At 41.9% G+C, this 27,213-nt stretch overlaps 1 protein-coding gene across 2 annotated transcripts in view; it reads left to right on the forward strand.

Moving 5' to 3' along the window:
• The first annotated feature begins 2,226 nt into the window (after positions 1-2,226).
• The window catches only part of NFYC (nuclear transcription factor Y subunit gamma), a 37,578-nt gene continuing 12,591 nt past the window's right edge, over positions 2,227-27,213 (forward strand). The window contains exons 1-5 of one of the 2 annotated variants that reach the window (XM_055000071.1): positions 2,227-2,373; positions 17,955-18,067; positions 22,052-22,123; positions 23,549-23,662; positions 25,881-25,976. In XM_055000071.1, coding sequence (XP_054856046.1) covers positions 2,301-2,373; positions 17,955-18,067; positions 22,052-22,123; positions 23,549-23,662; positions 25,881-25,976 — 468 coding nt within the window. In that variant the 5' untranslated portion in view covers positions 2,227-2,300. The remainder of the gene's footprint in view (positions 2,374-17,954; positions 18,068-22,051; positions 22,124-23,548; positions 23,663-25,880; positions 25,977-27,213) is intronic. The other variant, XM_055000070.1, reaches the window with a different exon arrangement.

A 27,213-nucleotide genomic window follows, 5' to 3' on the forward strand; every position in this document is an offset into this window, starting at 1 on the left:
AGTGGGTGGGAAAGCCTCTCCCCCCCCCAAAGCCCAAATAGTCACTTATAAGTTCTGGTACCACACTGTTCCTATGCACACGTGCGTGTGTGTGCGTGTTTTGTGTGTGTGTTACTTAATGAGGAGTTCCAAATCCTAGGCTTCTGTCTGTTTCTTTTCTTCCTCCACAGTAGTCTTTGTAGTTACTTTCTCTCGCTCTTTATATTTAACTGCCCACAGAACTGTGTTGCTATCATAGTTTGTGGAGCTAAGGGAATGTTGCTAAATTTTCCCTTCAACTACTTGAGTTTGGATCACCTATAAAATATTCCCAGGACTAGTAATGCTAAAATACTCCATTACAATGCAAGGGTAAGTGACTGAGATGAAGTTGTCAGTGTGCACGATGCATACTGACAAAGGATGGCTTTTAAACAGTTACTATTTGCCTTTGCCAAATATCCCTTTTATGTAAGTTGTTTCTAGTTTGAAGTCTCTGTGTCTGACCCCTGTTCTGCATCTCAAGGTAACTTTAAAACAGGAAGTGTACAAAGGAGGTTAGTGATGACGGGAGCAGCCAATCCAGGCACTGTGATCTTCCTAGATAAAGGGGCTTAGCCAATGAGATGCAGGCGGAGGCGAGGTTTGGTGTCAAATAGCATGCTAGATTGAATGTCTTTGACTGTTAAAGTGGAAGGAAGGCTGCACAGTGTTTCATTGGAGTCTCCGGGAGTTTTTCTCTGAGGCAGGGGTCAGCTGAAAGACAAAGAAAAATGGCGAATAGTTTGTTGGAAGGGCAGCTGTTCGGTTTTGCACTGCAGTGGACATTCCAGAAACCTTTTCCTGCGTTCCCTGCTGCCTTTGTTTCCTCCTCCATCTACTCTGTTTTTGTGGAGAAGGGCTAGGAATGACTTAATTAGCTCTGTCAGAGGAGACATAATTAACTACATTAAAATTAACACAATCTCTGGTAAGTTTTTTAAAAAATTATTTTATGTAGTGATCTTGGCAGTAATCAAGAATCCAAGAATGTAGATAAGTTGGAACGGTCTCAGAAAATGGCCCCCTTTGCATTCCTTGCATACCTTTTGGAGCACCTACCTTACCTTGCTCTCCTTGGTTTGTGCATGCCCTTCAGTGAGTGCTTGCTCGCTTGCTCATTCTCCCCCCCCCCTTTTCCTGCCAGTTTTGTAGCTGTAAAATGAGATGTGTGAGGAAAGAGATCAATTTGCACAGAGAAGCATAACCTTTTGTGCAAGACCTGGCTTGAAAAGCTGGAACTCTTCTCCCCCCACCCCGTTCTTTTTTTTTTCCTGATAATTTGTCTTTGTTCAAATGCACTGAAGCTTTCATAGAGGGAGAAAAACATAAGGGAGTTGTTCTTCAGGTGACCTTCTGATTTTGGGAGACACAAAGAACATAGGCAGAATTGGGGGGGTTAACATTAATATGCGTCCTGCCATACTTTTTCAGTCTGTAGTCTCTTAGGCCTTGGACTGATCCATTACTGTGTGTGTATAATAGGTTTGATTAGCATGCTATGTATTTATAAGTATACTTAGTACTGACACATTCAAGTCAAATCCCCCTATGTGTTTATATAGCTTCAATGACAAGGAGATGCATTCTTTTTTTTTAATCCCTTCTTAAAATGGGCCAGTGTAACTGTTGGTATAGCATGCGCCCTAAATTCAGTCTCCCTGTGCTGGAGACTTAAATAAAACCTTTGCACCAGCCCACATTTTGGTAGAGCCTCAAAGTTACAGGGAGGGCAAGAGCTCTTGTCCTTTAGTTTCTGCCCCAGATCTGGGTTAAGCGAGAGGCGTCTGTCCTCCTGTAAGAGGCTGGAGAAGAACTAGTTAATTGGGGGGATGTTGGAAGGCTTCAGCAAATCGGCTCTGTTTGGCCAAGCTTCCACTAGCCCTTTACTAAGTATAAGGCTTCTCTTCTCTGTTGCAAATAGATGCTGAAGGTCACCGGAATGTGCCTACTTGTGAGATTTGTTGTCCTGCAATGGAAGAAGTAGAACCAGTGCGTTCCGGAATCTGTTTTGTTACCTGTTTGTCCTAAGTAAAGATTGACACTGAGGATTTCACAGCCTTCTCCCACTCCCCCCCCCCCCCAATTTGGAATGGTCCTTGCCGTAAAAACTGCTGAAGCAAGGCCTCACTTCACTAGCAAGAGTGACCTTGAAGCACCGCTCCTCTAAGTTTAAATGACTGAAGGACAAAGTTTGTTTATGCTTCTGTTAGCTGTCTCGAGACATCCAGGTTGAGAGAAAAAAGAATACATTTATAGTAGCCAAGAGAACTGTCTCTGGCATGCAGAGGTTAAGACCTAAAATTGAAGCCATTTTAACAAAGAGCCAGGAGGCTACTCATTTTCTTCTTCTGAGTAAGTACAGTACTTCAAATAGTCAGAAATATGCAGAATGACACAGATCTAGGATGCTTTTCTGTCCTGATTAAACCTTCATCTGCTGGCCTGAGAAGTGAAATTTTGCAAGTTCAAAGCGGTTGTCCATTTTAATCTTGAAAGGTGTGACAGAATGGCAAGCAAGGACACGATTAATCTTACAACATCTCTTTTGTCATTGTTAAGCACAGTGGCAATGAAAGTGGCATACTGGGAATAAACTACCAAGTGGTGATGTCCAAATGTGGGTTCACAGCCTTCAAGCCTTACCTGCTAACGATTGGTGGTAGCAAAAAATTCTGGGTGTTACTAGAAACTAAAAAAATGATGGTAGTGCCTGAGCTGCTGAAGAAGGCAGTGAGTAGAACTGTGTGGTGGACCCAGTTTGCACAGCTTCCTCTTAGTTCCTTATTTCGAGCAAATGCTACTTATTGAGGGAAGAGCTTCCAGGTTGGAGTCTGTGACTTCCAGGTAGGATTGAGCATGTCTAAGTTAAGCACCACCTTAGAGAAGGTTAGTATCGGGAGACCAAAACACGCCAGCAAGAACATGACCTTTATTCCGCACAGTGCACGCTCAGGTCTCCATTTCCCTCCCCTTAACAAATGTTTGCACCCCTACTTATGGGACATGGTCCTTCAAGGAGCCCCATTGAAATGAACTGGAGTTGCCTGTGAGCGGTTCCTGTTCATTTTGGGATGGCTTGTACCAGGAGGATTGTGCTCCTGGCAGTTTCTGTTTACATGAATAAGCTTACTCGTTTCCAACAAACTTCTGTGTTGTGCCAGTACTGGTTCTCGATTTCAGAGACTGATAAGAGTAGAGGCACAATGTATTGGTCACCATCACCCATAATGGATAGGCCCTTCCTTGCCTGTTTGTGTACAAACAAAGAATACCAGGTGTGTGTTGGGAAACTGCAGCACTGGCCTGAGTTTGTATGTGTATCATAAACAAGATGATGTTGCTTGCACCGAAGTGCCCCAATTTCTCAAGGTTATGTTAACTCTCCTCTTATGATTGCAGTTTCTCCAAGTTATGTATGCACACACAAACATTAAGCATAGTTTCAGCTCCTTTATCCATGTTCTCTACAATTGAATCCTCTAGCAAATTGAAAAATTTTGTAGGGCATAATTTAGCAGGTCAAGAAGTGTGATGATGTAACAAAAATGATGTGATAGCCCTTTGAGGTGGCTGGAATGCTGCACTGCTCAGCCTTGCCTAGGACTCAGTTGAAGTCTTATTAATTTCTGATCACTTACATTTGTAAGGTTGCCAGGTGGTTACTGGAAGGGATTCAGAGAAGAGAAATCAGATAATTGTTTCATTTGGAGGGACAACCAAGAGACTTTCCTCTGAGGAAACCCCTTTGAGTAAGAGGGATGCAAAACAAAGTCTCTGGACAGCTTGACCTTTTCTTAGGCTGTTAACAGTGGGTTTCCAACCATGTTCCTTCTGGAGAGCCCTGGGTCTTTGTAGAAGGAGAAGTGGCAGACAAGGTCCCTTGAAACTCAGCTTGCACACTAAAGCTGATCTCCCCCTGCAAGACTCAACTGCTGGGATGGGTTGGGAATCTTGTAGTTACAGCAAATGTTTAGCTTACCAGAAGCAGCAATAAGGGCCAGCAGGCCTTGCTAGAGGCCTTTGAGAACATGTCCCAGAACCCTTGGTAGCATGCAGGGATTCAGTGGAGTGAATCATAGTGGTTCCTGCATGGAAAAGTAAATGTGCAAAACATTTCTGAAAGATGGAAAGTTTGAAAACCATTGGCATTTGGCACCTTATGCTTGTAAACTGGGATGGTGATATTTTCCCACAAGCTGCCTTGATTTGTATCTTTAAAAGAAAATAAATCAGGTATCCATTGGCTTGATTTTCTAGGAAAGGTGGGATATAAACCTTAAATAGAATAAAAGCCACAAAGAATAGGGAAGACAGCCATTGAGAGGTTGTAGAGAGACAAATATTGAAGCAAGCTTCAGGTGGGATTAGATTATAAATTAATCTCAAATTGGGAAACTTTTCTGTGATCCTTGGGCTAGAAATATGTCTTGCTGCACAGGCTCTCAGGAGTGGTCAGACATGATAACATTGGCATCAGGTCCAGTTTAAAGGCTTCACAGTAGAGATGGGCACGAACCAGAAAAAAACCAAATCATGCAGTTCGTGATTCGTCACGTTTCACGAACCACGAACTTTTACAAACCTGCCCCAGTTCACGAATTGGTTCATTTTGGTTCGTGAAAATGTCACTTCCGGGCCAGCAAATCACCACTTCCAGGTCAGCAGAAGGTCACTTCTAGGTCAGCAGGAAGTTCATCCTGTTGCCTAGGAAACATTGACCAGCACCCCACTGTCTTCAGTGATGAACTGAAAAACAAACCAGCACAAAGTTCGTGGCGGTCCGTTAGCAATGGGATCTGACGAACTGCTGGTTCACAAATAATGAACCGACCTGGTTCATCACTAATTTTGATTCGTATTTCGGTTCGTGCCCGTCTCTACTTCATAGTTATAGAACGTGCATGTTTGGGCATAGCAATGGTATTGCGGACAAATCCCAAAGACAGGTACCATGCTAATGTGTGATATCTCTCCAGTGTATTCTCTCTCTCAATGCTCTTGAATATAATTTGCTTTTCTTTAGGAATCCAACATTATATTAACTCTTCATGAATTTTTAGTTAGGGAAAATAAATTGATGTATGGACTCTGAGAGCCAGTGTGGTGTAATAATTAGTGTCAGACCCAGGTTTGAATTTCCACTCTGCTATGGAAGCTTGCTGGCAGTGACATGGGGTGGAAAACTTCCCAAAGTTGTTTTTTTCTGTGGAAAATTTTCGCCCCACATACATAAATATAGTCTATTTATCTATAGATGTCAGGGCTGTTGTGCTGTAAATCAGTCATGTTAGATGGGCTAAAGGTTGGATATGAAACATGGACAAACCCTAGTGTTTGTACATTGTCCAAGTAAGTTTTCCTTTTTTGTTAACCTTACTTAAATATTTAAATTATTTATTTAAAAAATAAGTAATTGGGAAATTTTCTAGAAATGTTTCAGTTTAGCTTTCCTGGAAAACAGGTATCACTGCTTGCCAGGTATGTATTCTTGAACCAGTTTTCTTGCTCTCAGCTTAGTCTACCTCACAGGCTGGTTGTGTGAATAAAATGGAGAATGTTGTTGTAGGCTGATTTGGTTGCCACTAGGGAGAAAAGTAGGATATAAATACCTAAATAAATAAAAGTTGTCCCTGAATTGGGCCGTGGAATAAACTTCCCAGGGAAACTTCACTAGAATTTAACCTGATGCTGGCTTACAGTAAGGCTTCTGAGAAATTTTGTAGCCCTTCTGTTTCACTCTGAAAATCCCCATCTCATTCTTACTTTTTCCTTGGGCAAATAGAACCTGTGAATTTTTATTTTTACTCAGTTTTCCATTTCTCCATTTGGCTCTTTTCCCCATTAAATTATATCACATTAACATTTTTTTTGCATCTGTTGTGTAAAATGGTATAAATAGTTTGTAATATAAAAGTGGCATAAAGGAAACAAACAGTTTGGGAACACAGGCAAAGAAAATGAGCAAAATGAAAGGCTTACAATATGACATATGAGGACACACAAAATTAAAAGGGGTATATTCATACATCCATAGTTTTAAAATCTGGAAACTTTCATTATTAGAGAGCATGGGATTTGAGACAGCTTCCACCTTTGCTTTGCTGTTAACCCAGGAAACTGGACATTCAAATGTAGATAGTTCAATTCTGTTACCTTTTCAGTTAGTATTTTTAAAATGAAAGTGATTGTCCTGTATTGTTCAGGAGACAAAATGAAAGCATTTTGTTACCTCTTAATCAATGTAAAACCAAAATAATTACATCCATTTTGTTTCACGCTGCTGAAAAAACAAAGAGAAGTGGGGTGGTGTTAGTCAAATTTGCTACCAGAGTCAAGAAATTTAATATTGATTTGGTGTGTACCCAAACTCTAGGGAGCGAGGCACTGAATGAACAAGGCAGAACATGCATCCTTTAATGAGAAGCAACTACTTTATTCTCATTTGGTTAAACAGTATTTTTCCTTGTTAAACATTCAGTAGGGAATAGGGTAATAAAAGGTGTGTGTTGAAAATTTTAATTAAATGTGATTGTTCATGCATTGAAAGCTCTAAAGTGGGATTGGATGTATTTATATTGTGGGATGTTTATATTGTTGCTTCCTGGAGTCAGGGTAGATTGATTTAAATCTTCAAGAAAAAGATAAAATTAAAATTGCCAAGAAAAAGATAAATTATTGATTTAAATCACCGTTCCCATTTTGAAATCCAGATATTTCTGGAACAAACCAACGTCTTAGCTCATTGCTGTAACAATTAAGGCATACGGGTTTGTGACTAAATAGAGCTGTTACGCTTTTACTTCATAATCAGCCTTGTTGACACATTTACCATTTGGAAATACTGTATGTGTAGCAAACTGTTATATATAAGATTATGTGTGACATACATACACCTGCAAGCTTGTTGCCCCAGATCTCTGTGATCCTCCTGTTGTTGAGAAGGAAGGATTGTAGGAATCAAGAGTTTCATACTGTGCTATATAGGCAGTCAGGTTGTAATGGTGGTGCAGGGTGGAAAGGATCTGCCACCTCAGTATTTCTACACGTGGTATTTCCAGATTGTAAATGTGTGATTTGGCTTAAGGATATACATGCATCATGATTCATGTATATACAGTCAAAATAACTACATTGGAAAAAATAGCAGCTGGTTTACCATACCCTATAATTACCTTACATTTTCTTTTGTTATCTATATACGCTAGCCAATAAGAACAATTCCTAGATTTGACAATGATAATGGCTAATAAGATAACATTTGTTGAAAAAAATACTCAGATTCCTAAAAGCGAACAGTATCTGTTGAGTGTAAAACTTTGGGTGTCCCTGTGGGGCATTAATTGAGAGCCAGTGACAGGGTTGTTGTGAAGATAAAGTGGAGGAGTTCTCGTTTTGAGACAGACAGGGAATAAATGAAGTAAATAAATAAATTGTTCCAGAGATGGAGTGACTATCAGAGAACAGACGAACACTCTCTACAGTTAGAACTTCTTGTAACACCTGAAGTTGGTAGAGTTAGATGGGGTGTTGAACACAGTGCACTGTTAATTAGACTTATTGGTGTTTGTGGATTTTCTAGGTAGGAAAGATTCTGTAGCTTGTTCAGAATGGGGGGAAACAATATGAGCTGCTTTTGGTGCCTACTGGGAAGAAAGTGAGTGCCAGCATGTTGTAGTGGAGAACGTATTGGACAAGGGTCTGGAAGGCTCCAGTTTGAATCCCTGCTCTGCCTGGAAGCTTGCCAGGTGACCTTCGCACCATCACAGTTTCTCTGTCTAGCCTACCTCACAGGTGACCTATCTCAGTCACTGCTCATTAAAATGAATATCTGGGCCAGCTCGGAGAGAGAGGAGTAACTGAGGTATCAGTGGTCAGGAAGCCACAGAGGGGGGGGGGGGGTACACGCTTTCTCAACATATCATACTCAGTTTTGTAACAGGGATAAGCAGTGCAGTTTGTCTGCTTCTGCCTGTGCACCAATGATCAGTGTTGCATGAAAAAATTCTGTTTCCTGTCCTGAATTATACACAGAAGATGTTCTCACCAGAAAGTAAATCACATTTTGTGGTGGCCTTAGGTGGGTATGGTGCACTGTCCCGGGGGGCAGGGGCAGCTGTGTGTCTGGGTCCTGGCCCACCACCCGGCATTTTCCCCCACACCATGACCTTCTAGTAAAACAAATTGCTTAACCTGAGTCTACGTTGTGCTTACTATCCTGATTCTGCCCTCCACCTCTAGGTGCTCTGATAATCCTAGTTTCGTAATGGGTGTGGTGATGATTCTTCCACAGTTCTAGTTCCAGTCTTTCCTGGCATGATATAGTGAAGATATGCCTTAAGGGGCACCTGAGAGACAAACTAGGGAGGAACATTTGATTGGAAGCCCCATTACTGGCCTCCTAATGTCTCTGAAAGATGCGTGGGCAGGAACAGGTGCAGACTGGAGTGGGATCAGTGTGTCCTGAGTCTCAAGTCTGCTACTTACCAGAATTATGGCAGTGTAAAGGATAACATTCCACAGAGCTTTCTTACCAGATTCTCAAATTTAGAAGGTGGTTTGCTCCATCTTTGATACAGCTCAGTACAGAAGCTGTGAGGTATTGCACTCTCAAGTTGTATTCAAGCAATAGCAAGTTTTGAGGCCTTTTTGAATTCAGAGAATACCTCGCTAATCTAGGAAAACCTGAACTTGGCCGGGGGTGGGGGGAGATCTAATGTAGTGCACCCTTTAACAGAACAAACCCAGTAAATGTTTAACTTTTAAAGTACCATTTTTTAAACGTGTCCTTGAACTGCTTGGCTTAAAGGCCACTATAATAATTGATGGAAATAGCAATGCCAGTGAGTTTTGCTTAGCTCTTAATAGATTACTTTTTAAAATGACCATTTTTCCTAAATGGACTGAGATCGTGCAGATGTGTTGGGTCGCTAAGAAAAGGTCACTTTTTCATTTGGCCTTCAGGTTGGTGCTCGGCTGCTAGAACTTTGTTGTCGGCTTGGCTGTGTCCTGGTTGTGATTTTTCTGACAGCTTGTAATTAGAAAAATCTTCACTTCACCGAAATAAATGACCAGAACAATTGTGTGAAGTATTTTCATTTAGCAAATCTTCACATATGATGGGGCTTTGCTTAAGGGGTATGTGTGTGCAGATCCATTGCATTTAATAATACTAACTGTGTCTATTACAAAGCATTTTGCAAAGATACTCTGGCAAAAGAGTGATAGGGTGGTGGTGTTATGTGGTGACTAGGCCTGGAGGGTCTTTGTTCCATATCCTTGTAGCTCATTGGGTGAGCTTGGACCAAACTTACTTCACAGGGCAGTTGTGAGGACAACTGAGCAGGGAACAGCTGTGTATCAATCACTGTGAGTGTAGGATAAAAAATGCACCGTGTAGACTTTCCACGTGTTAAGAGCCCCAGGTGCATGTGTCTGAAGGTGCTTGGAAAGGTTACTACTCTCTTCAAGAGGTTCAGATGCAGATCCTGAAGCTGCCCATTAAACACAGAACCTTCTGATGATTCCTGTGGAATTGGTACCTTCTCAGAGTTGCATGGGAAAGTAGCCTTGAGAGATGGCATTGGATACTTTGCCCAAGATGGGAAGTGGAACTCATCTGCCCAACAGAGACAGATTTTGGTCAGAATATACGTCTTATTAGCAAGGTGCTTTCTCAGTACTTCTTGTGTCTCTCCATTTATTACATTCTCATTGCTTTTTGACTCCTATGATTATTCATGGTGTTCATTCTCTGCTTTTCTACTACAACGTAATCAAGGCAGCTGCAAATATATTTTTCTATTACTTTTTCTCCAAACAGCTCAGAGCATATGTACATTCTCAAAAGTGGAGTTTTGAGCTGCCCAATACATTTTTAGGTGCACTGGATACATACCTCTCTGCCAATATAACATTGTCCCTTCCCACTAGAGCCCTCACAGTGACCAGTCAGCTGCTCCTAGGTATGGTCTTCAGGTACACCTGCCTCTGCTCGTAGAAGTTCCTTCTAATTGTTATGGCCATTAGCTGTTGATGGACCTCTTTCCCATGAAGAAGTCTATTTTTATAGCCATTAACTGTCATCTCATCCCATGCTTTAGACATGATGAGGCATGCTCACTCTACATGTATAACATAACATATGGAACATATACCCATATGCATACAAAAGTAATGTGTCTCCAGGGGGAAGGTTTGGAAATTCACCTGCCATGAGTGTTCCAAAATAGACCCTTGTGGTCATCTTTACGGAAGATGTTGTGCTTGGGTTTTCTTCTCCAGCAGGTCAAGCCTTATAGTATTTTATAAGGCTTTTTAAAGTATTTTATAGTAGTGATGCATGTTGACAGTATGGCAGTCTTTATTCTTCTTCAGTCTGAGGGCCACAAGTTTTGGGGGCTGAAGCCAACAATGCAAAGGGGTTAGACGGTATTCCAAAACAGAACCAAGGGTGAACAGAAGTTTCAAATATTCCTGCAAGCAGATGAAGATACAAGCCCCTCTTCTCTAGGAGCAGGCTCCTAGTTCTTAGAAATACCATGTCTGGTTTATGGCCCATTGCTAGTGCTTTGCTGGAGTTGGGTGGGACTTGGCCTTTTGGGACTTGAGGGATCTAGTTGGGGAGAGACATCAAGGGCTGCAAGGAGCTCGGGGGTGTGCAGTTCAGAGTCCGAGTCCAGGGTGGAAGGGAAGGGCTGTATCTCAGGACAAGAGAGCTGACCCAGTGACCTGAGATTCCTCTGGCACGTCCAAGATGGCTGCAAGAGGAATCCCAGCTGCCTCACTCTGGGGTGGTCTCAGGTGCTCAGCCTCTTTGCTTGATGTGACAAGGAAGAGTCAATGCTCTGGTCTGTGACAGCCTTTCATTTGTCCTGTGCTATCACATTATGTGGCTTGGTAGAAGTGGGCAGGGCTGCAACCAGATGCTCAGAGCACAGTGTTATATGAGGCTGATTACGGGATGGCACAAGCAGGGCAACAAATGGGAAAATTGGAGCTGCAACTTGATAGGGAACCAAATGTGGGCTTTTCCCCCTTGTTCTGCTTTTGCAGCATGTTTCTTTTAAAAAGTTTATTGACTTCTCTTGGAGGATTGTGTGCTATGTTCGTAGTTAATGACATTGACTAGTGCTATCTTGGAACAAAAAACGCATTTCCTGCATTGCTATTTTTATTGTAGCTAAAAAAGAGAGAATGTTTGAATTCTATGGAGTGACCAAAAAACTGGCAACGTTTTGAGGCAAATGAAACCTTCAGGCTGTAGTTCATAATGTTATACGCTCAGGTTTATTTGTTTTTCCTCTCTTTCCATTTAATCACTTTGGAATGATATGATAAACCAGTCCAAGAAAAGCTAATGTAAAATGATCCTGTATTTTTGAAATGGCAATTGCTGAAAACATGCAGTGTACACTTTAGCCTTGCTCTGAAGGATAAATATAGAACAGTGTAGTCCAACATGGAAAATAAGTACATGTTTAGAAAGCATCTTTGTGTGCAACAGCCCCAGAACTGCAATGGGATCTCATTTCTGTTTAATTCTAAATCAAAAGGTTCTGTCATCAAATATTTAAAGCCATGCATATTAAGCCAACTTGCATTTGGTGATATTTGTATTATTTCCCCACGTGTTGATGTGAAAAATCTTGGTGGACCTGTTCTTTTGAGGGATGAGGGGGATGGACAGTGCATAGGGGTAGTTTTAGGTATGGATCAAGGCACATGACTGAATCCCACACCCCTCTACTTTGATCTTTAATAAGCATTTTTCTTTTGTTTGCAAAAGCATTTTCTAGAGTGCCTTCATAGATCAAGAGGGCTGATAGTGAGGCCCACCAGGTTTGGCCACAGCCTGATGTAAATGAGTCATTGTTCTGGAATTGTGCACAAGTACATTGGCAAGCAAGTTTGTGGAGAAAGGTGGAACATTTGAAAACTGCTCCAAGCAAGAACCTGGATATTGGGAGGAGAGGAGGAGGGTGTTACCTCTTTCTAGGATTTGATGCTTGGAGCAGGTATGCCATTTTAATACTTTGTTCCTGATAATTTGGAGAAAGGTAGGACCCTGATGACCCCAGTATACTTACTTTTTGCAGGCGGCTTGGCAGTTTTAAAAGAAGCGCTGTGTGATAAGGCTTTAAGGGTATCTCCTATAAGAGACAGAACACTTAAGGCTTACTTTAAGACTGCCTTTCTGCAGAAAAGCTGCTGTTACATGAACATTTTAGAGAGTGTTCCTGACAGCTGTGCATCTGTTGCACGATATCAGGGATCTGTGCCTGTCAGCTCTGGCTATATTAGAAGCCCTGTGGAATATTAGTCCCCAAAGCCCATCCCTTTTAAAGTTTTGCTGTTGATAGATTTTAATTTTTGTAGAAAATTCATTTATGCTGGAAGCATTTTAAAATTATGGAGTAGTGAATAAAAACCATTTCAAGGTTTTATAGAAGAGAAAGAGTGCCCGAGACTTTTGAGAGGGGTGGTAGCTTAGTGGTAGAGCATCTGCTTGGCATGTAGGAGGTCCAGGGCTCAGTCCCCACCATCTCCAGTTAAAAGGACCAGGCGAAAGCTGCTGCCAGTCTAAGTAGACAGTACTGACCTTGATGGACCTATGGTCTGATTCAGTCAAAGCCAGCTTCATATGTCTATGCGTTTGCCCTCTACCCCTTTTCTGATTGGTTTCAGTGTCATTTATTTTTGAATATGCATGCTTAGGATTGCAGCCTTAACCTCTGTCCACATACATGTTACTCTTGGTTCAGAGAGAGATGGTGTAGTATAGTGACTAAGACTTGGGTGCAAATCTTGCTTCTGTGATGAATCTGCAAGGTGGCCTTATGCAGTTCACTGTCTCGACCCACTTCCCACCCTCCTGAAATACGGAAATGATGATAATGGCCCAGGTACAGTCAACACATGGCTACCTAACAATAGCACCTCTGAGTTGAATTTTTCTCTCTTCCCGTAACATTTAGGCATGTGTACATATAGTGACTTCATCATTTCATGTCTTTCCCCACTTGAATCTTTTTGTGTGGGGGGAGGGGGTTGAGTCACACAACCTAAGAAATACCCTGGAAATCCAGATGGTCTTTAAGGTACTACTGGACTTGAATCTTGCTCCACAATCTAGGATGTGTGCATCTTGTAGAAAGAGGTGGAATGGTCACTCATCATACAGCTGCCATTTTCTGTTGCAAACCTGTGTTAAGCATGTAACATGCAATTCCATTTTCGTAAGGAAAACTGGAAAACTTTAGTTTTGCTTTCTTTCGGACATTTGGCACCACATACTACAAAAGCTCTTGCATGTTCCCTTCTAGGCAAGAGAGTTACTTTTGGTAAATAAAATATATTTATGTCTTCATTGCAGATTTCTTAGATTCCTCATGGGAGAAAGAAATCAAACTTCTTCTCTCCTCATACTCCAAATTTATTGTCAGATGTTTTCATTTTAGTCACTAACTTTGATTTTTTTTTCTCCACTGCCATGCTCATAGGTTATGAATGTTTTATTTTTCCAGAACAGTTTTTTGAAATGATTTAATCCTTTGAAGTATAACTGAATGGTTTTAGGTGGCCATACGCATAGCTGGAAATGAGTACTTGCCAAGTGTCTGATGTATTTGTGTGTGTGTGTATTTAGGGGATGGGTGTTTTCTTTCTTTTCACACAGTTCAGAGGTTAAGTAGATTGGGATGCAAAATAGCTTGGGGAGAACTGCATTATTGGCTTTTTGAGTGGATTGCATCACCGTTTGGAAGGGGAAAGTTCTGCCATGGTGCTAGTGAAGCTAATATTGGGTGATCAGTTACATAAGACTCCTGCCAGATCAGAGCAAATTCTGAGGATTAGGTTCTGTGTCCTTAAACCCATAATTGTTTTTTTCTGGGCAGGGAAATAAGCAGGCAAACATCTCAGATTATTAATGCCATCCAATGTCTCCAAGCAACCAATGATGCAAATATCTTTGTTTAATTAATTTTATATACATAATCAACCACTCTTTTGTCCTGCTGTTCTTCCGAGGGGCACAAGGTGACAAGAAGGGCTCTCTCTCCCCTTTTCCTCACTACCACCTTGTGATACAGGTTAGGTTGAAAGAGTGGCTGGTTGAGGGTCGCTCTGTGACTGTTACAGGAGACTGGAGATTTGAAAATGGGTTTTCTCCTGCATTCTAACCACTACATCACACTGGTTGCAAATCATATTAAAGCTCAAAATCATAGTAAAATATTTATACTCTGCCTTTCTTCTACGTATGGTAAACCTCAAAACAGAAACAACAAACCAACAAGTTGTACCTTCAAAGCAACAACAGCATAACAAGACTTAAGAATATTTATAAAAACAATAGCCATAAAATAATCTAAGAATCACATACAAATTAAATTAGACAGTCAATATCAAGTTTTTAAAAAAACAGCAACAGCTAAAACAGGAAATAAAACTCTTTACTGGAACTCCTCTTGACATCTTTTAAAAGGCTTTTTAATAAAAATGTCTTTAACAGGCATCTAAAACCTTGTAAATCTGATGCTAAATTTACTCTTTGGAGAAGGAGTTCCAGAGTCTTGATGCCACAGGTTTATTTCAGAAAGTGGGGTACTCAGAACAGCAAGGCCTTTGAAGAATATCTTAACCAGCAGACAGGTTCACATGGGAGAAGGCATTTCTTAGGGATTCTGGTTTGGGCTTGGGATTGTGCTTGTAAACAGGAGCCGGAAGCAACTCTTGTCTGGCATACGGGAATCAAGCCACCAACGCCTGGTGCCTCAGCTAGACAGCCAGCTCACAAGGCCTAATATGTTTGATGGTGCTGAAAACTGCCACAAGATCCGGGAGAATCAACAGAGTTGCATTCCCCCTGTGTGTCTTCCAAAGATGGGAAAAGTTTAGAAGTGAGCCCTTCTACAGAAAGTTTGGTGGTCTCTGGCTTAACTGTCTTGTCTGTTACCCAGTAAAAGTGTGCAAAACTCTTTGAGAGGTTTATCCACAGAAACTGACTTGGTTTCTGCTGCAGAAGCATCTCTTGATTTGAAATATGTTTAGTGACAGATACCTGTGCGTTGTTCAAGTTTTTTCTTCTCTTTGTTTCCAGCACTGATTCCTTCCTTCCCACCATTTTGTGAACTCAGCAAATGGATCATAGCAAGTCTCCCTGTGAATTTTATGGTGTTCGTGTGTTTTGTCAAGGAAATTGCCTAAATCAAAGATTTTTAAACTATCCACCTTCAGGGAATCCTTGGACATCATCCATTGTCTTCTGAGGAATCCCCAGGGTACCTGTCACAGAACTGCTGCTTTTTGCAGCATTTGAGAGAATTTTAAAAATGTATATACCATTTATATCTCACTTTTCTCCTCAGTAGGAGGCCCAAAGCAGCTTACCACATTCTCCTCTCCTCCATTTTATCCTCTCAACAACCCTGTGAGGTAAGGTAGGCTGAGTGTGTTTGACTGGCCGAAGGCCACCACAGCAAATTTCCATGACAAAGTGGGGATTTGAACCTGGGTCTCCCAGATTGTAGTCCAGTACTCTGACCACTCCATGGAGAAGGAAGCAGATGTTTCGGTGCCTGCTCAGTTTATGTGAGACAGTGGCCAAGTTGGTTGGGCTGTAGTGCAGTGTACCTCACAACGAAGTCAACACTCTGCAGCAACTGGATGCTGCTGCAGAGAAGGTTGGTTAGTAGTCATGGGGAAAATCCAGGGGGTTGGGGAGTGAAGGTTACCTGCCCGTCTGACTTTCTCTTTGAGAGACCCCTGGTAAGACTCTGAGGAACCTAAACATTCCTTGGTGCACAGTCCTGAAAACCGCTACTCTAAATGAAAGGCCAGACCCTCAAGTATTAACAGACAAGGTAGAAATCAAGCATGAGAATAATCTTTCTTGAATGATTGGGAATAGAAAAAGCCTTACAAGGAAGTAGAATCTGTTTTCATAATTAGTTTTTATTATATATAAACATGTACAAATAAGGCATGATGTGAACAGAGAGAGATCACAAAGCAGTAGAAAAATACCAGTGATTGTATGTTAGCAAAGAGCTTTTTTTTTTTTTTTTTTTTTTTTTGCTTTTGTTTCTCTTCAAAACTTTATCACATCACAGAATCGTTTTTTGAAGGATGTCTTTTGTGGCTTCCCTTATGTGGCTCCTGAAAGCAGCCACTTACATGGTAGTCCCCTCAGCCCTCGCAGGGTCTCCTGTTGGTATGGAAATGGGAGCACGCTGGCTGCAAAGTCAGCACAACTCATATGTTACACCATAGTATGGCAGGGAACCATCTTTTGTCTCCTCCTTTTTCTTTAAGTGTTGTAGGTTGCTATGGCTAGAGAAGAGATGTAGAACTTGTCCTCTTGGACTTTCCCTGTAGTGTGTTTGTGCTGTTACTGTTGCCAGCTGTGAGAGAAAGAGGGAGCACATTAGTTGAACCCATACACATAGCCAGTGAGCAGAGAGCCCTGTTTTTGTGGCAGGGAATCAGAGTGCCTGTTATTTGGCCCTTTCCATTCCATGTGAATGATCTGCTTGGAATATGTTGTGGAAATTGTGTGTATGTATACATTACTGCTTAAGTTATGTAACTTATTAGGGCTGTCCACATTTAAAGAAGTTTTATTGTTAATAAAGCCACTAGAGACTGTCCTGGATCGTAAGCCTGGCTTCTTGGTGTGGTGCTTTGTGAGCAGAGAGGTCCTCCACTGTGCAGTGATTTCCTCTGGCGCTAGATGCTTTTTGGCTCATTGAAAGACGTTGGAGTTGGACAAATGGAAGCTGCTAGTACCTAAGAGGACATCTGCAGAAGAGGATGCATTGTGAACAGAAGCAAGGCTTAGGATCCAAGCCTGTGAAAAACCTTACATCTTGTGAAAGCATGACAAATGGATTTTGGTTCCTCCCTCTTTTTGCTTGAGAAAAGGCCAAAATGAAACCTGCTGTACACAATGGATCATAAGTCATTGAGAATTGTACCCGCTTATGCTAGAATTGTTCTGGGCCGTGAGCCATTTCCCATTACACAACTGTGTATTCAGACTTTTAAATAAAGCAGTTTGTAGTTTCTCCCTCCTCCCCTTCACCTTATGTGCAAACTTAGAAGTGGAACATAGAGGAAAAAGCAATATTGAGTCTTGTTCTGGGAAAATGTTCATCAGCCTTTATAATCCACTGGCTGGACCTTTTTATGCAGGCAGGTAGTAAGTATCCTTTGGAGTTTCTGGTGTCTGCAAAGACAAGTCTTGTCCCATTTGTTTATGTAATTCAAAGGTCCTTTATCGTTTGGAATTATTCTTGTGTTTTGCTGGTGTATCTTACAGTGTTGTTGGTCTGCTGTGACACTGCATTTCCTGGCCTGCATTAGAACACTGATATATGGAAGCGTTCTGTGTAGCTGAAATTCTCTAACAAACAGTGTTGCCCATATGTCTGATAGCTGAGTAAGGCACACTTTTTTCTGAATTAAAACTAGAAGAGCACTTCACTCTTTTAACACCTAACCAGTATTATTTTTTTAGGGAGTGTTGCCAATAAGAATTATCCTCAGAGGACTTCACTTCCTGGGTTTTAGCCAAGAGTCTCCCTGCCTCCTGAATGGAATGAGGCAAGCCCAGATAAGTGATTTGTGCAGAGAACTTGCCTTACAGAAGGCAGAGATGTGGGGTGCTGCTTCCTTCAGTCAGTTTGAGGGGACAGGAAGATTCATGTGTGGTGGACGATAATCCCTAAATATATGACTTGGTTTCAAATGCAAAACATTTTTAGATTTTTCAGATTCAGTAAAATCTATGCTAATGAGAGTGGGTTGTAAGAAGCCTCTTCAGGACATTGAAAGTTAGGGTTGTGCCAAACCACCTTGGAGAGCTTTCTAACTAGGCAGCTCTTCAACCTGAATCTCTCCCTGCTTCCAACGTGTCCCTCATTTCTTTTCAGTTACCATCATGTCCACAGATGGCGGCTTTGGTGCAGGGGGCAACAGCGATGCCCAGCAATGCCTTCAGTCATTCTGGCCACGGGTCATGGAAGAGATTCGGAACCTTACTGTGGTAAGATATTGATTTACTTTGACATGATTGTATGCACCTCTCCCTCCACAAAACCATTTCCAAGGTGGCTTACAAAAAGCAGCAAAGACAATTTACAATTAAAACCCCAACACCCCTCTAACACTGTCTAAAACATGGTAAAAACAGGTAAAGGGACCGATCATCAGGGAAGAACAACAACAGTAGAACCTTGTAAACAAATCAAGGGCAGAATGGAAAAACAAGACCCCCCCTAAAGGCCTAGGAAAGAATTGCTGTCTTTGCCTTCCGGTTCAGTATCCCTTAAATAGCATTTTAGAGCTTTCAGACAGTCTTAAATCTCATATTAGTTATATCTCAAGAACTTAGTGTGTTGCATGCTGTCTTCTGTGGTGGGGGAGGAAAGGAATTGGAGATCAGTATTGGATCACTGCATTTGCTCATGATGTAGACTTCCTACCTCCAAGAGAATCCTCACCATGGGCAGCAGTGCAACAAGTGGGTGAGAAATAAACCTACTTTTTTCAGCTAGGGAGAGTTGCTTGCTTTGCTGCCTCCTGGTGTTTGAAACTTCACGTTCTGGAGAGGATACTGAATGAGAGTGAATTTTGTGTTTTGGCTGGGTGGAGATGGTGGTTGCTTCATAAGGGCTTGGTTTCTTGAATTCCACAGGCTCGTCACTAAATTTTCCTCTCGGCCAAAACACATAGAAAGTGCAGTATTGGATGAGTCCCATGCCTGCTAATAGAACTGCGTGAAATACCTAACTGTGTTAGAAAATGGATTCTGTAGCCTTGAATTTGGGAGGGGAGGAGCTATATACAAGTAAAACAGATGTCATATGTCTCTTTCACAGTTTTCTGTTGTCTGCCATCTCTTTGTATGATGAGTAGTCCCACAGAGCTCAGTTCAGCATCTTAGCTCTTGAAAATGTGCTTGCCATCCTAGACGCCTTGATTAGGATGGGTTCTTGTGGCGTAGCGTTGCAGCACAAATTAAAGAATATATATGTGTGCCCTTGGTTAAGAATAGGGGAGAGATTTTCTGCATCTCATCTAGCAAACGTGAGCTGTGTGTGGCTTCCTATCTTCTGTTGACTTACTTGAGTGTGTGAAAGAGAGCTCAATAATTTAAGTGCTTTTACAGAATTGGAAACCTTTGAATGAATATATAAATTCTAAGTCTAAACGTAAGTCGGCATACTGAAACCTATTAATTACAATCTGGTCTTCATCCTCCAGTTAAATTGAATTGAGGATAAAGATTGGCAGGCCTCTCTTGGGTGGCCGTTCTGCGGCTAGGGTGCCCCTTTATAAACAGCTGTGTATTTTCTGAAGTTGTGGTACTAAATGAAGCCATGTGGGACAAGCCTTTCAGAACTCAGTTAACAGGAGAAACTGTATGGAAGTTTCCAGCGGGTAGCCATATTGGTCTGCACTAGAAGAGCAAGATTTCTAGTCCAGTAGCACCTTAAAGATGAACAAGATTTCCAGAGTATCAACTGCCTTGACTCTTGAAAGTTTATACCCTGGAAATCTTGTTGGACTTAAAGATGCTGCAGGACTTGAGTCTTGTATGAATTAATGTGCTGCTTCAGGGAACCTTGACCCGTTAACTCTGGTTAGAATTATGAAAGTACTACTTCATTGTTTGGGTGTTGTTGTCTTTTTGATGGGGAGTTGATAGAACACATTCTAAGGAGGGGGAGAAAATAGGTCAGTGTCAGCAGGGACCATAGGGAAGCTGACATGGATCACATTGGACCCATTGTTCTAAAAGGGTGCCCCCCACACACGCACCTTGAATGCTGAAGTCTCGAAAAAAAATTATATAATGACATTTAATGTCTTTCTAGGTTGCAATGAAGAAAAGTATATATACTTCCCTAGATTGAAACAAACATGATTTTGCCAAGTGTTGTTTAAAATGGTTATGTGGGGACTAGGAACAAGCAACAGAAACTTCACTTTTGAGGGTGGGGTGGGTTTGTTGTTCATCTGTTTTGCGCATAGTCCAGAACAAGGCTCTCTTGAGAGATCTGCATCTCTACCACGTTTACAGTGGTTGGTCCTAAACTGCAGAGTCTTGAATGTAATTGAAAAATTTCCAAAAACAAAAGGCTGCTAGGTTAGAAAATGCCCCCTATTAAAATGAGAGGTCCAGCTCAGAAACAGCAGGCGAAAGATAAGCTTTCCCATTCATTGCGACACTTAGAGCCGCCTTTTGGGAGGCAGAAGGAGAGATCTTGATGCATAAAACCCAGAATTGATGACTCTGATCCCTCTGTGTGTAGAGTTCTGGCACATGAGAGCTGCAGGCTTGAGATTTCAACTCTTATTCTGCAGCTTTTCAAGAAAGGGGCAGTTTTTAATTTCAAGCATCCTGATCGCATGTGTCAGTTTATTTCTCTGTAAGGGAACAAAACATTGAATGTCAAGTTATAGCCTCTTCTGCCCGACTGGAAAATTTAATAGGGAGCAAAGGAAAGATAATTATAAAACAAACCTCTGCAGCTCCCCTGCTTACAATCAGTACCAAGATGATGCCTCCTATAGGCAATCTGCTGAACTCGCTGCGTGCATATCTGCCTATGCAAATAGGAGTCCTCAACATAGCACAGGCAAAGCAGTCACTGGGAGCGTTCAGGTTTCCTGCTGCTTGATGCAACCTTGACGTCTTCTCTGCTATCCTAGCATAGTGACTTTGGGTGTGATCCACACTGTGGCTACTAGATTTTATTCCATTATCCACAATATAATAGCAACACATAAAATTTAATATCACTTTTCCTAAGTGGTCATAGGTAATCTAGGTGCTCTTGGAGAACTGATTTTGCTGTTGAATACTGGAGCAGTTTGTATCTTGGGTGTACTTCTAGGCTTCACTTGGCTGCCGGTTAAACAGATTTCAGCTGTGTCTAGAAACACCTTTTATCATGTTCATATGATGCTTCTTTGGCCACCATCATTTGTGTGTTTGTAGCCTTGAGGACTGACTACTATAGCCTGCTCTCAGTGGAGCTGCCCTTGAAAAGGTGCGGGGGGGAAAAGATGTCATTACTTCCTCAGGTGGGGAGGCATAAACACATTCCTTTGGTACTGTAATAACAGAACCATTGTTCTTTTATTTATGGGCCTGATTGATGGTGTTAATGGTGACTATTTCAAGCCCTTCATTCACCTTGGGCCCCATTCTTTCAAAGAATCTCTCTTTTCATCGGCACTCTGCTAAGGTGTTCTGGTAAGGCTGTACTTACAAACCAAAGAACATGAGACCAGATGACGGGTAAGAGCCATGTCTCTTTTTAAAGTGGCCCCAAAGCTGTCAAACTTACTTTTCTTTTAGAAGCACCTGTCCTTGCTTGCTAACCTGTCGAGGGGAAAGTGCACAGTGTTATTTGTTTCTGGAGGATTTTTAGGGCATTTTAATATGGATTTACTGTTTCTCTGGCTGGTTTCTTGGAGTAATTTTATAATATATATTTTAGTAAGACACTCTTTACCGCTGCATGCAGGTCATCTCTGACACTTCACTGTTCCCAAGTTAGTTCAGGACTTGAAGCTTGTAAGCCCCCCCCCCATTAGAAAAATAAAACTAAGGAATTGTCCCACGTTTAGCTCAGTGGTGGCCATCATGGGTTCAAGTTTAACGCACACACTGGGTTGAACATGCATGAAAGCCATTATGATGTATTGAATCATGAGTTTTCTTTTCCTCCCAAGTTCTGTGGAGATCTTGATTGTATTAAAAGAAGCAAATTGTACCCTTTAGAAATGTGGGTTTCTTGTGTAACTGTAGAAGTGGATTGCTAATGAAAGGAAGCATCAAGAGCCATATCTTGGGGAAGGATGGGCAATCTCCTGCAGGGGGTACAGTACATTTCTAAACCGCTTTGCGATGATTGTCTGTTTCTTGTCGATACAGCTGAATAACCTCCACTTGGGTGTTGAACGTTGGCTAGCAGAGGCAGTGTTAACCATTCTCTTTCCTTGTTGAACTCTACAGAAAGATTTCAGAGTCCAGGAGCTTCCTTTGGCACGCATTAAGAAGATCATGAAACTTGATGAAGACGTGAAGGTAAACGCCAAGCGAAACTTTTGACCTGACATACAGCCGGTGAATGAGTTCTGAGCTACTTCGATTTTACTTTTGGAACTGCATCCCTGAAGCGCATCTTTTTTGTTAGCGCAGCCCGGCTTGCAATGGGCCTTTATCTTGAAACACAGCATGAGCTATTATGCTGGAGCTAGAGGGGGAAGCCTTCTGTGAAATTAGAGTAATGTATTTTGGGGGGATGGACTTGTGATGCCAGATGTTGCTTCCTGAAATGGAAGTGGGCCATAGTGGGTAGTGAAGACCTTCCCATGCCAGAGCAGTAGTTAGGACAGTTCAGTCAACATATCAGATCTGTAAACCCACGTCTCTCTCCTACCTCCCGCTCAGGAAGGGGACCTCTCTGCTTTTGCCAATATTATTTATTATTAATCATGTTTAGTGCATCTATGCCTCACCTTTCTCCTCTTATGGAATTCAAAGCAGCATACATGGGGTGGGGGGAATGTTTCCCACCCAAATACTGACGCGACCCCGATCTCCTTTGCTTAGCACGGCTGCTAGATAATGTGCCTCCAAGCACACCCTTAGCAGCTGCACCTTTGACGTCTTCCTCACATTTATTGTGTTTGTTTTGTTTTTATTGTTGGCCTTTTATTTAATTCATTATTGTTTTTCCTTCTATTTTGTAAGCCACCCTAAGTGCTTTGTAAGTAAAAGGGCGAGGTATCAGTGCAATTAACAAAGACGCATATACAGGGATGAAGGTAACAGGAAGGTCTCGTGTTTCTTAAGCGTGCCTGGAGTGTTAGTTTGAAAAGTAACAAGAGGTAAACCTTGGAGCTTGCTGCCTAATCAGAGTGAAAGGCAGCATTTCCTTCATGCGAAGGGAAGTTGGCCTGCTGTGCAAATTGTTTGGGGGATATGATGCCTCTTTTTAAACTACAAGAGCGCAGTGTCTCTCTCCTGTTTTCTTATGCTAGGCGAAGTGCAAATACAGGGATCTCCATAACTTTCAGGAGATATTAAGGGGCTTCACTTCGAGATCTTGCAGCAATTTGGCTTGGAGACCATGAGGCTTATTTACCTTGTAACCTTCAAAGTTTAGAGTCAGGATTGTGTCGCTGACGGTGTTTGAATTGGACAGTGAGGAAACATGGGTTCAAAGCCTTGCTTATCCACAAAGCTCATCAGATGACTTTGGGCCATACATTTCCTCTCCGCCTTACTTTCCCCACAGTAGTTTGGAAGGATACAGTGGCTTAACTCTCACACCCAAGATTCTGAGTTTCTTGGGAGAAGAGTTGAGAGCAAAACAGTAAATAAAAACAATAAGCGCCGTAATGGCAATTTTGCCAGTATTTGCAGAAGGGCTCCGTCAGGCCTCAGTGAAGCAAGATTCTAGGGGGTTTTTTACAGTGGGAGTAAAATTGACATTGTTGCTTGTAGATGATCAGCGCTGAAGCACCTGTGCTGTTTGCCAAGGCTGCTCAGATATTCATCACGGAATTAACATTGCGGGCATGGATACATACAGAAGACAACAAACGCAGGACTTTGCAGGTAACAGAAGACTTTAAAAGTTGCCTTAAGGAGCCATGCATTTCCTTTGCCATTTCAGTATTGCTTCTGGAGGGCCAGGGAGAGAGCAAGCCTTTACTGGTTACCTGGTGAATACAGTCATCTCTAATTCCAGTGGTCTGCTACACAGGATCTTGATTTGCAGTGGAGCATCTGAGGACAGAAAGGGCACTTAACTCTCTCCTCTGCCCTCTCTACTCTCAGCCACTGCCCCTCCCTCCCATACACTCTTTCCCTGCTGGAGTTCCAGAAGGATGTTTCCTCTGCAGATAAAGTTCTGAAAGGCAGGCCAAGTCCAATATCACACCAGCCTATGGTTTTGAGCAAGTGATAGAAATCTGTGCCCCAAGCAACCCATCTAGCCCCTTCACTCCTTACCTGTGGATGTTCTCTTCAGACCTTTCTATTTCAAAAATGGATTTGGAGGCAGGCAGATATTTTCCACTGGGGAAGTTTTTCATTTCTGCACCTGTTGCTTTCTCTCTTACTGTTCTCTGCAGCTTCTACTCCTTGATTCATCTGCTATTTCTGCCTTGTTCGTTTTACAGGTTGTTTTAGAAGTGTGTTTGTGTTGATGCATTTTTTTCTCAGCTGCCTTGAGTGCTGTGTGTATGGAAGAAAAATGGGGTAAATATATTCTAAAAAACCCCAATAAAGTAACTTCCCTCCTATTTCCAAGATGCCACAAGCACTGGAGGTAGAAGGGGGTGGTATCAACAGCTTGTTGGAATCAAGTCTGTGCCACACTATAGTGAGGGCAAGCCATAGTTTGCAAACTAGCTGGAAGAAAAACACCTCATTGAACTGCTTCTTCAGCTTGTGTTCATCTTAGGAAACTCTGTGGAATCTCAGTGCAACTGCCAAGGAAAAATGCCTGTTAGACTCACAGTTTGGCTATTCTTGTTAATTAGTGCTCCTGGGCTAATTTGGTATTTAGACATAGATCAGAAGGTAAAAATTACACCCAACTTTTCTAAAAATGCCTTTTCTTTAGTGTTCTGGCTCCTTGAACTTACACTCTTGCATCTGATGAAGTGGGACCTAGTTCCCAAAAGCTGATACTGGAATAATGTAGGTACTACAACTCATGTGGTTATTGGTTCACTGTAAAGTAGTGGCTCATCTATATGTAACTTTATGAGATAAGCAGGGATGGTGGAGGACACGTGAATACCAATTGCAATTCTGTTTAATACACCTGGCTTTTTGTGAACTGCACGAAGTTGCTGAGGATAGTCCAAGAATAGTGTTTTATTTGGAAAGTTGTACCACACTATATCGCTCAAATGGTTTTCCTTCTCAGCAGCCTATTCAAATTGATGGGTAGGATTTTTTTTGAAGAATGTTTGGACATGGCTTTCCAAGCCAAACTAAATATGGGCCTAGGTCTAGCAATATATTTTCAGCTACCCAGGAGCCAAGCTTTTAAAAAATTATTACTAAAAGAGACAGGCCTGTGCTCAGTTGCAACAATAAAAATCTAGCACCACATTTTGGCTGCCTGCTTCCCGCCCCCCCCGCCCCGGTTCTGGTATTATACCTCCTGGCAAAGGTTACTTGCTAAAAGCACATTGCACTGGTGATCCAAGGGCTCTGCTGAGACTCTCTAACATAGTTTTAACTGGTAAAGTCTCTACTGCCTAGAAACATCACCCTGCCCTCATCTGGTTTCTAAGCTGTGCAGTCTCTTTACATGTCCCAAGTGGTCTCTGCAGCAGTCACAGATTAAAAACACACCAAACACCCAAAAGTAAAATGATTAAACTTAAGGGAAATGGAATAACCAAGACTCGAGTTTCGAAGGTAGTTGCAGAGCGGTATTAGTGATCCCTATTCTCTTGATAATGAGTACATCATTTGTAGATCTTTTGTTACTGGCATCAGACAGACTTTGACTTATACAGATGCATGATATTGAGTGAAGCTGAAAAGAGCTGTAACCTAACAAACTGCAAGAGTCCTGTATTGATTGCATTTGCAGACTAATGAATGGGAACGGTCTTGGAATTTCAAAAATAATGTTTCCCTTGAAAATCTTTGTAATGCTTCTGGCTGTTGAGGATTTATTTCTTTATCGCCAGCTGTACTCCAGTGCGTCTGAGGCTCAGTTGCTTGTTAACCTAAGTGAGGCAATGTCCAGCTACATGCAGGCTGGAGCACCTGTCTCAGGTCCTAAACATTAACTTCTGCTTTGTTACAGAGAAATGACATTGCCATGGCCATAACCAAGTTTGATCAGTTTGACTTTCTCATTGACATTGTTCCAAGGGATGAGCTTAAACCTCCAAAACGCCAGGTGAGGCTGGAAAGAATTTTGTCCTGCTTTGGGGTATATGAGTAAGCAGGAAAAGGGCTGTTTGTCAAGATTATTGTCATCATTGAAAGGATTTTCCACCCTCCCTTGGTGGTGCTCCTTTGGAGAGGAGACAGGACTTTGGGATCATTGCAGAAGAGATAAAAACATTTGCTGCTTCAGAGAGCATTGGCTCAAATTTCTTTCTTTGAGCAAGTTTCTGCATGACCAGGTTTACTTGCCACCAGTCCCAGAAGCACTAAATATTGTTTTTATTTCAAAAATCTGCTGCAGACAGTTGGTGACAGAAATTTCTGAGATGTCAGCACATACATAGTCTGACTGGTTGTGTAGAATTGTGATCCTGTAACATTCTCTACATGATCCCTGGTTGTCTGGGATCACCATGAAGGAAGACCAACCAAAGAGAGGAAAGACAAAAGAAAGTAGCAGGGGAATCATGGCGGTAAAGAGGGATGGAGAAAAGTGAACATTCTCAGGTTTGTGACACAGGATGTCTCAGGATATTTAAGGGCCTCCCCCCCCCCCATTATTTTCATCCTGAAAACCAAAATGGGCAAGTATTTGGCACAGCTCAGGTAAAACTCTCAAAAAAATACCTACTTGCATGCCAGAGTTCCTAGGTTCAATCCTTAGCATCTTCAGTTAAGAGGACCAGGCAGTAGGTGATGTGAAATACCTTCATCAAGACCCAGGAGAGCCACTGCCATTCTGACTAAATAGTATTGATCTTGATGGGCTGATTCAGTATAAGGCAGTTTCGCAAGCTGAGCACTGGTAGGGCATATTCTATGTCTCTTAAACTGAGGCAGAGTACAGTGGAATCTGCTTTACAGAGTCTCTGTACACGAGACATCTTACATGAGGACGCTCAAGTGTAAAGAGATGCAATGTTAGCCGGGAAGCTTAGTTTAAAGTTCAATTTCACCTCTCTACACAGAGCTGGCAGAGATTGCTACTTAGAGGGTTTGTTAATTTCATCTTTGCCTTCCCTAAGGCTCTGTCAGTTTCACCTCCTCTTGGGGGAGGCAAAGATAAAATTAACAAATCCTCTCAGGAGTGATCTCTGCCAGCTCTGTGTAGAGAGGTGAAATTGAACTTAAAACTAAGCTTCCTGGAGAACATTGCATCTCCCTACACTTGAGCAACCTTGTGAAGAGGTCGCGTGTACAGAGACTCAGGCTGAGGTCTTGTACATAGATGGGTTTCCTCTGCTCCG

Source organism: Eublepharis macularius, chromosome 15, assembly GCF_028583425.1.
Source record: "Eublepharis macularius isolate TG4126 chromosome 15, MPM_Emac_v1.0, whole genome shotgun sequence".
NCBI lineage: Eukaryota > Metazoa > Chordata > Lepidosauria > Squamata > Eublepharidae > Eublepharis > Eublepharis macularius.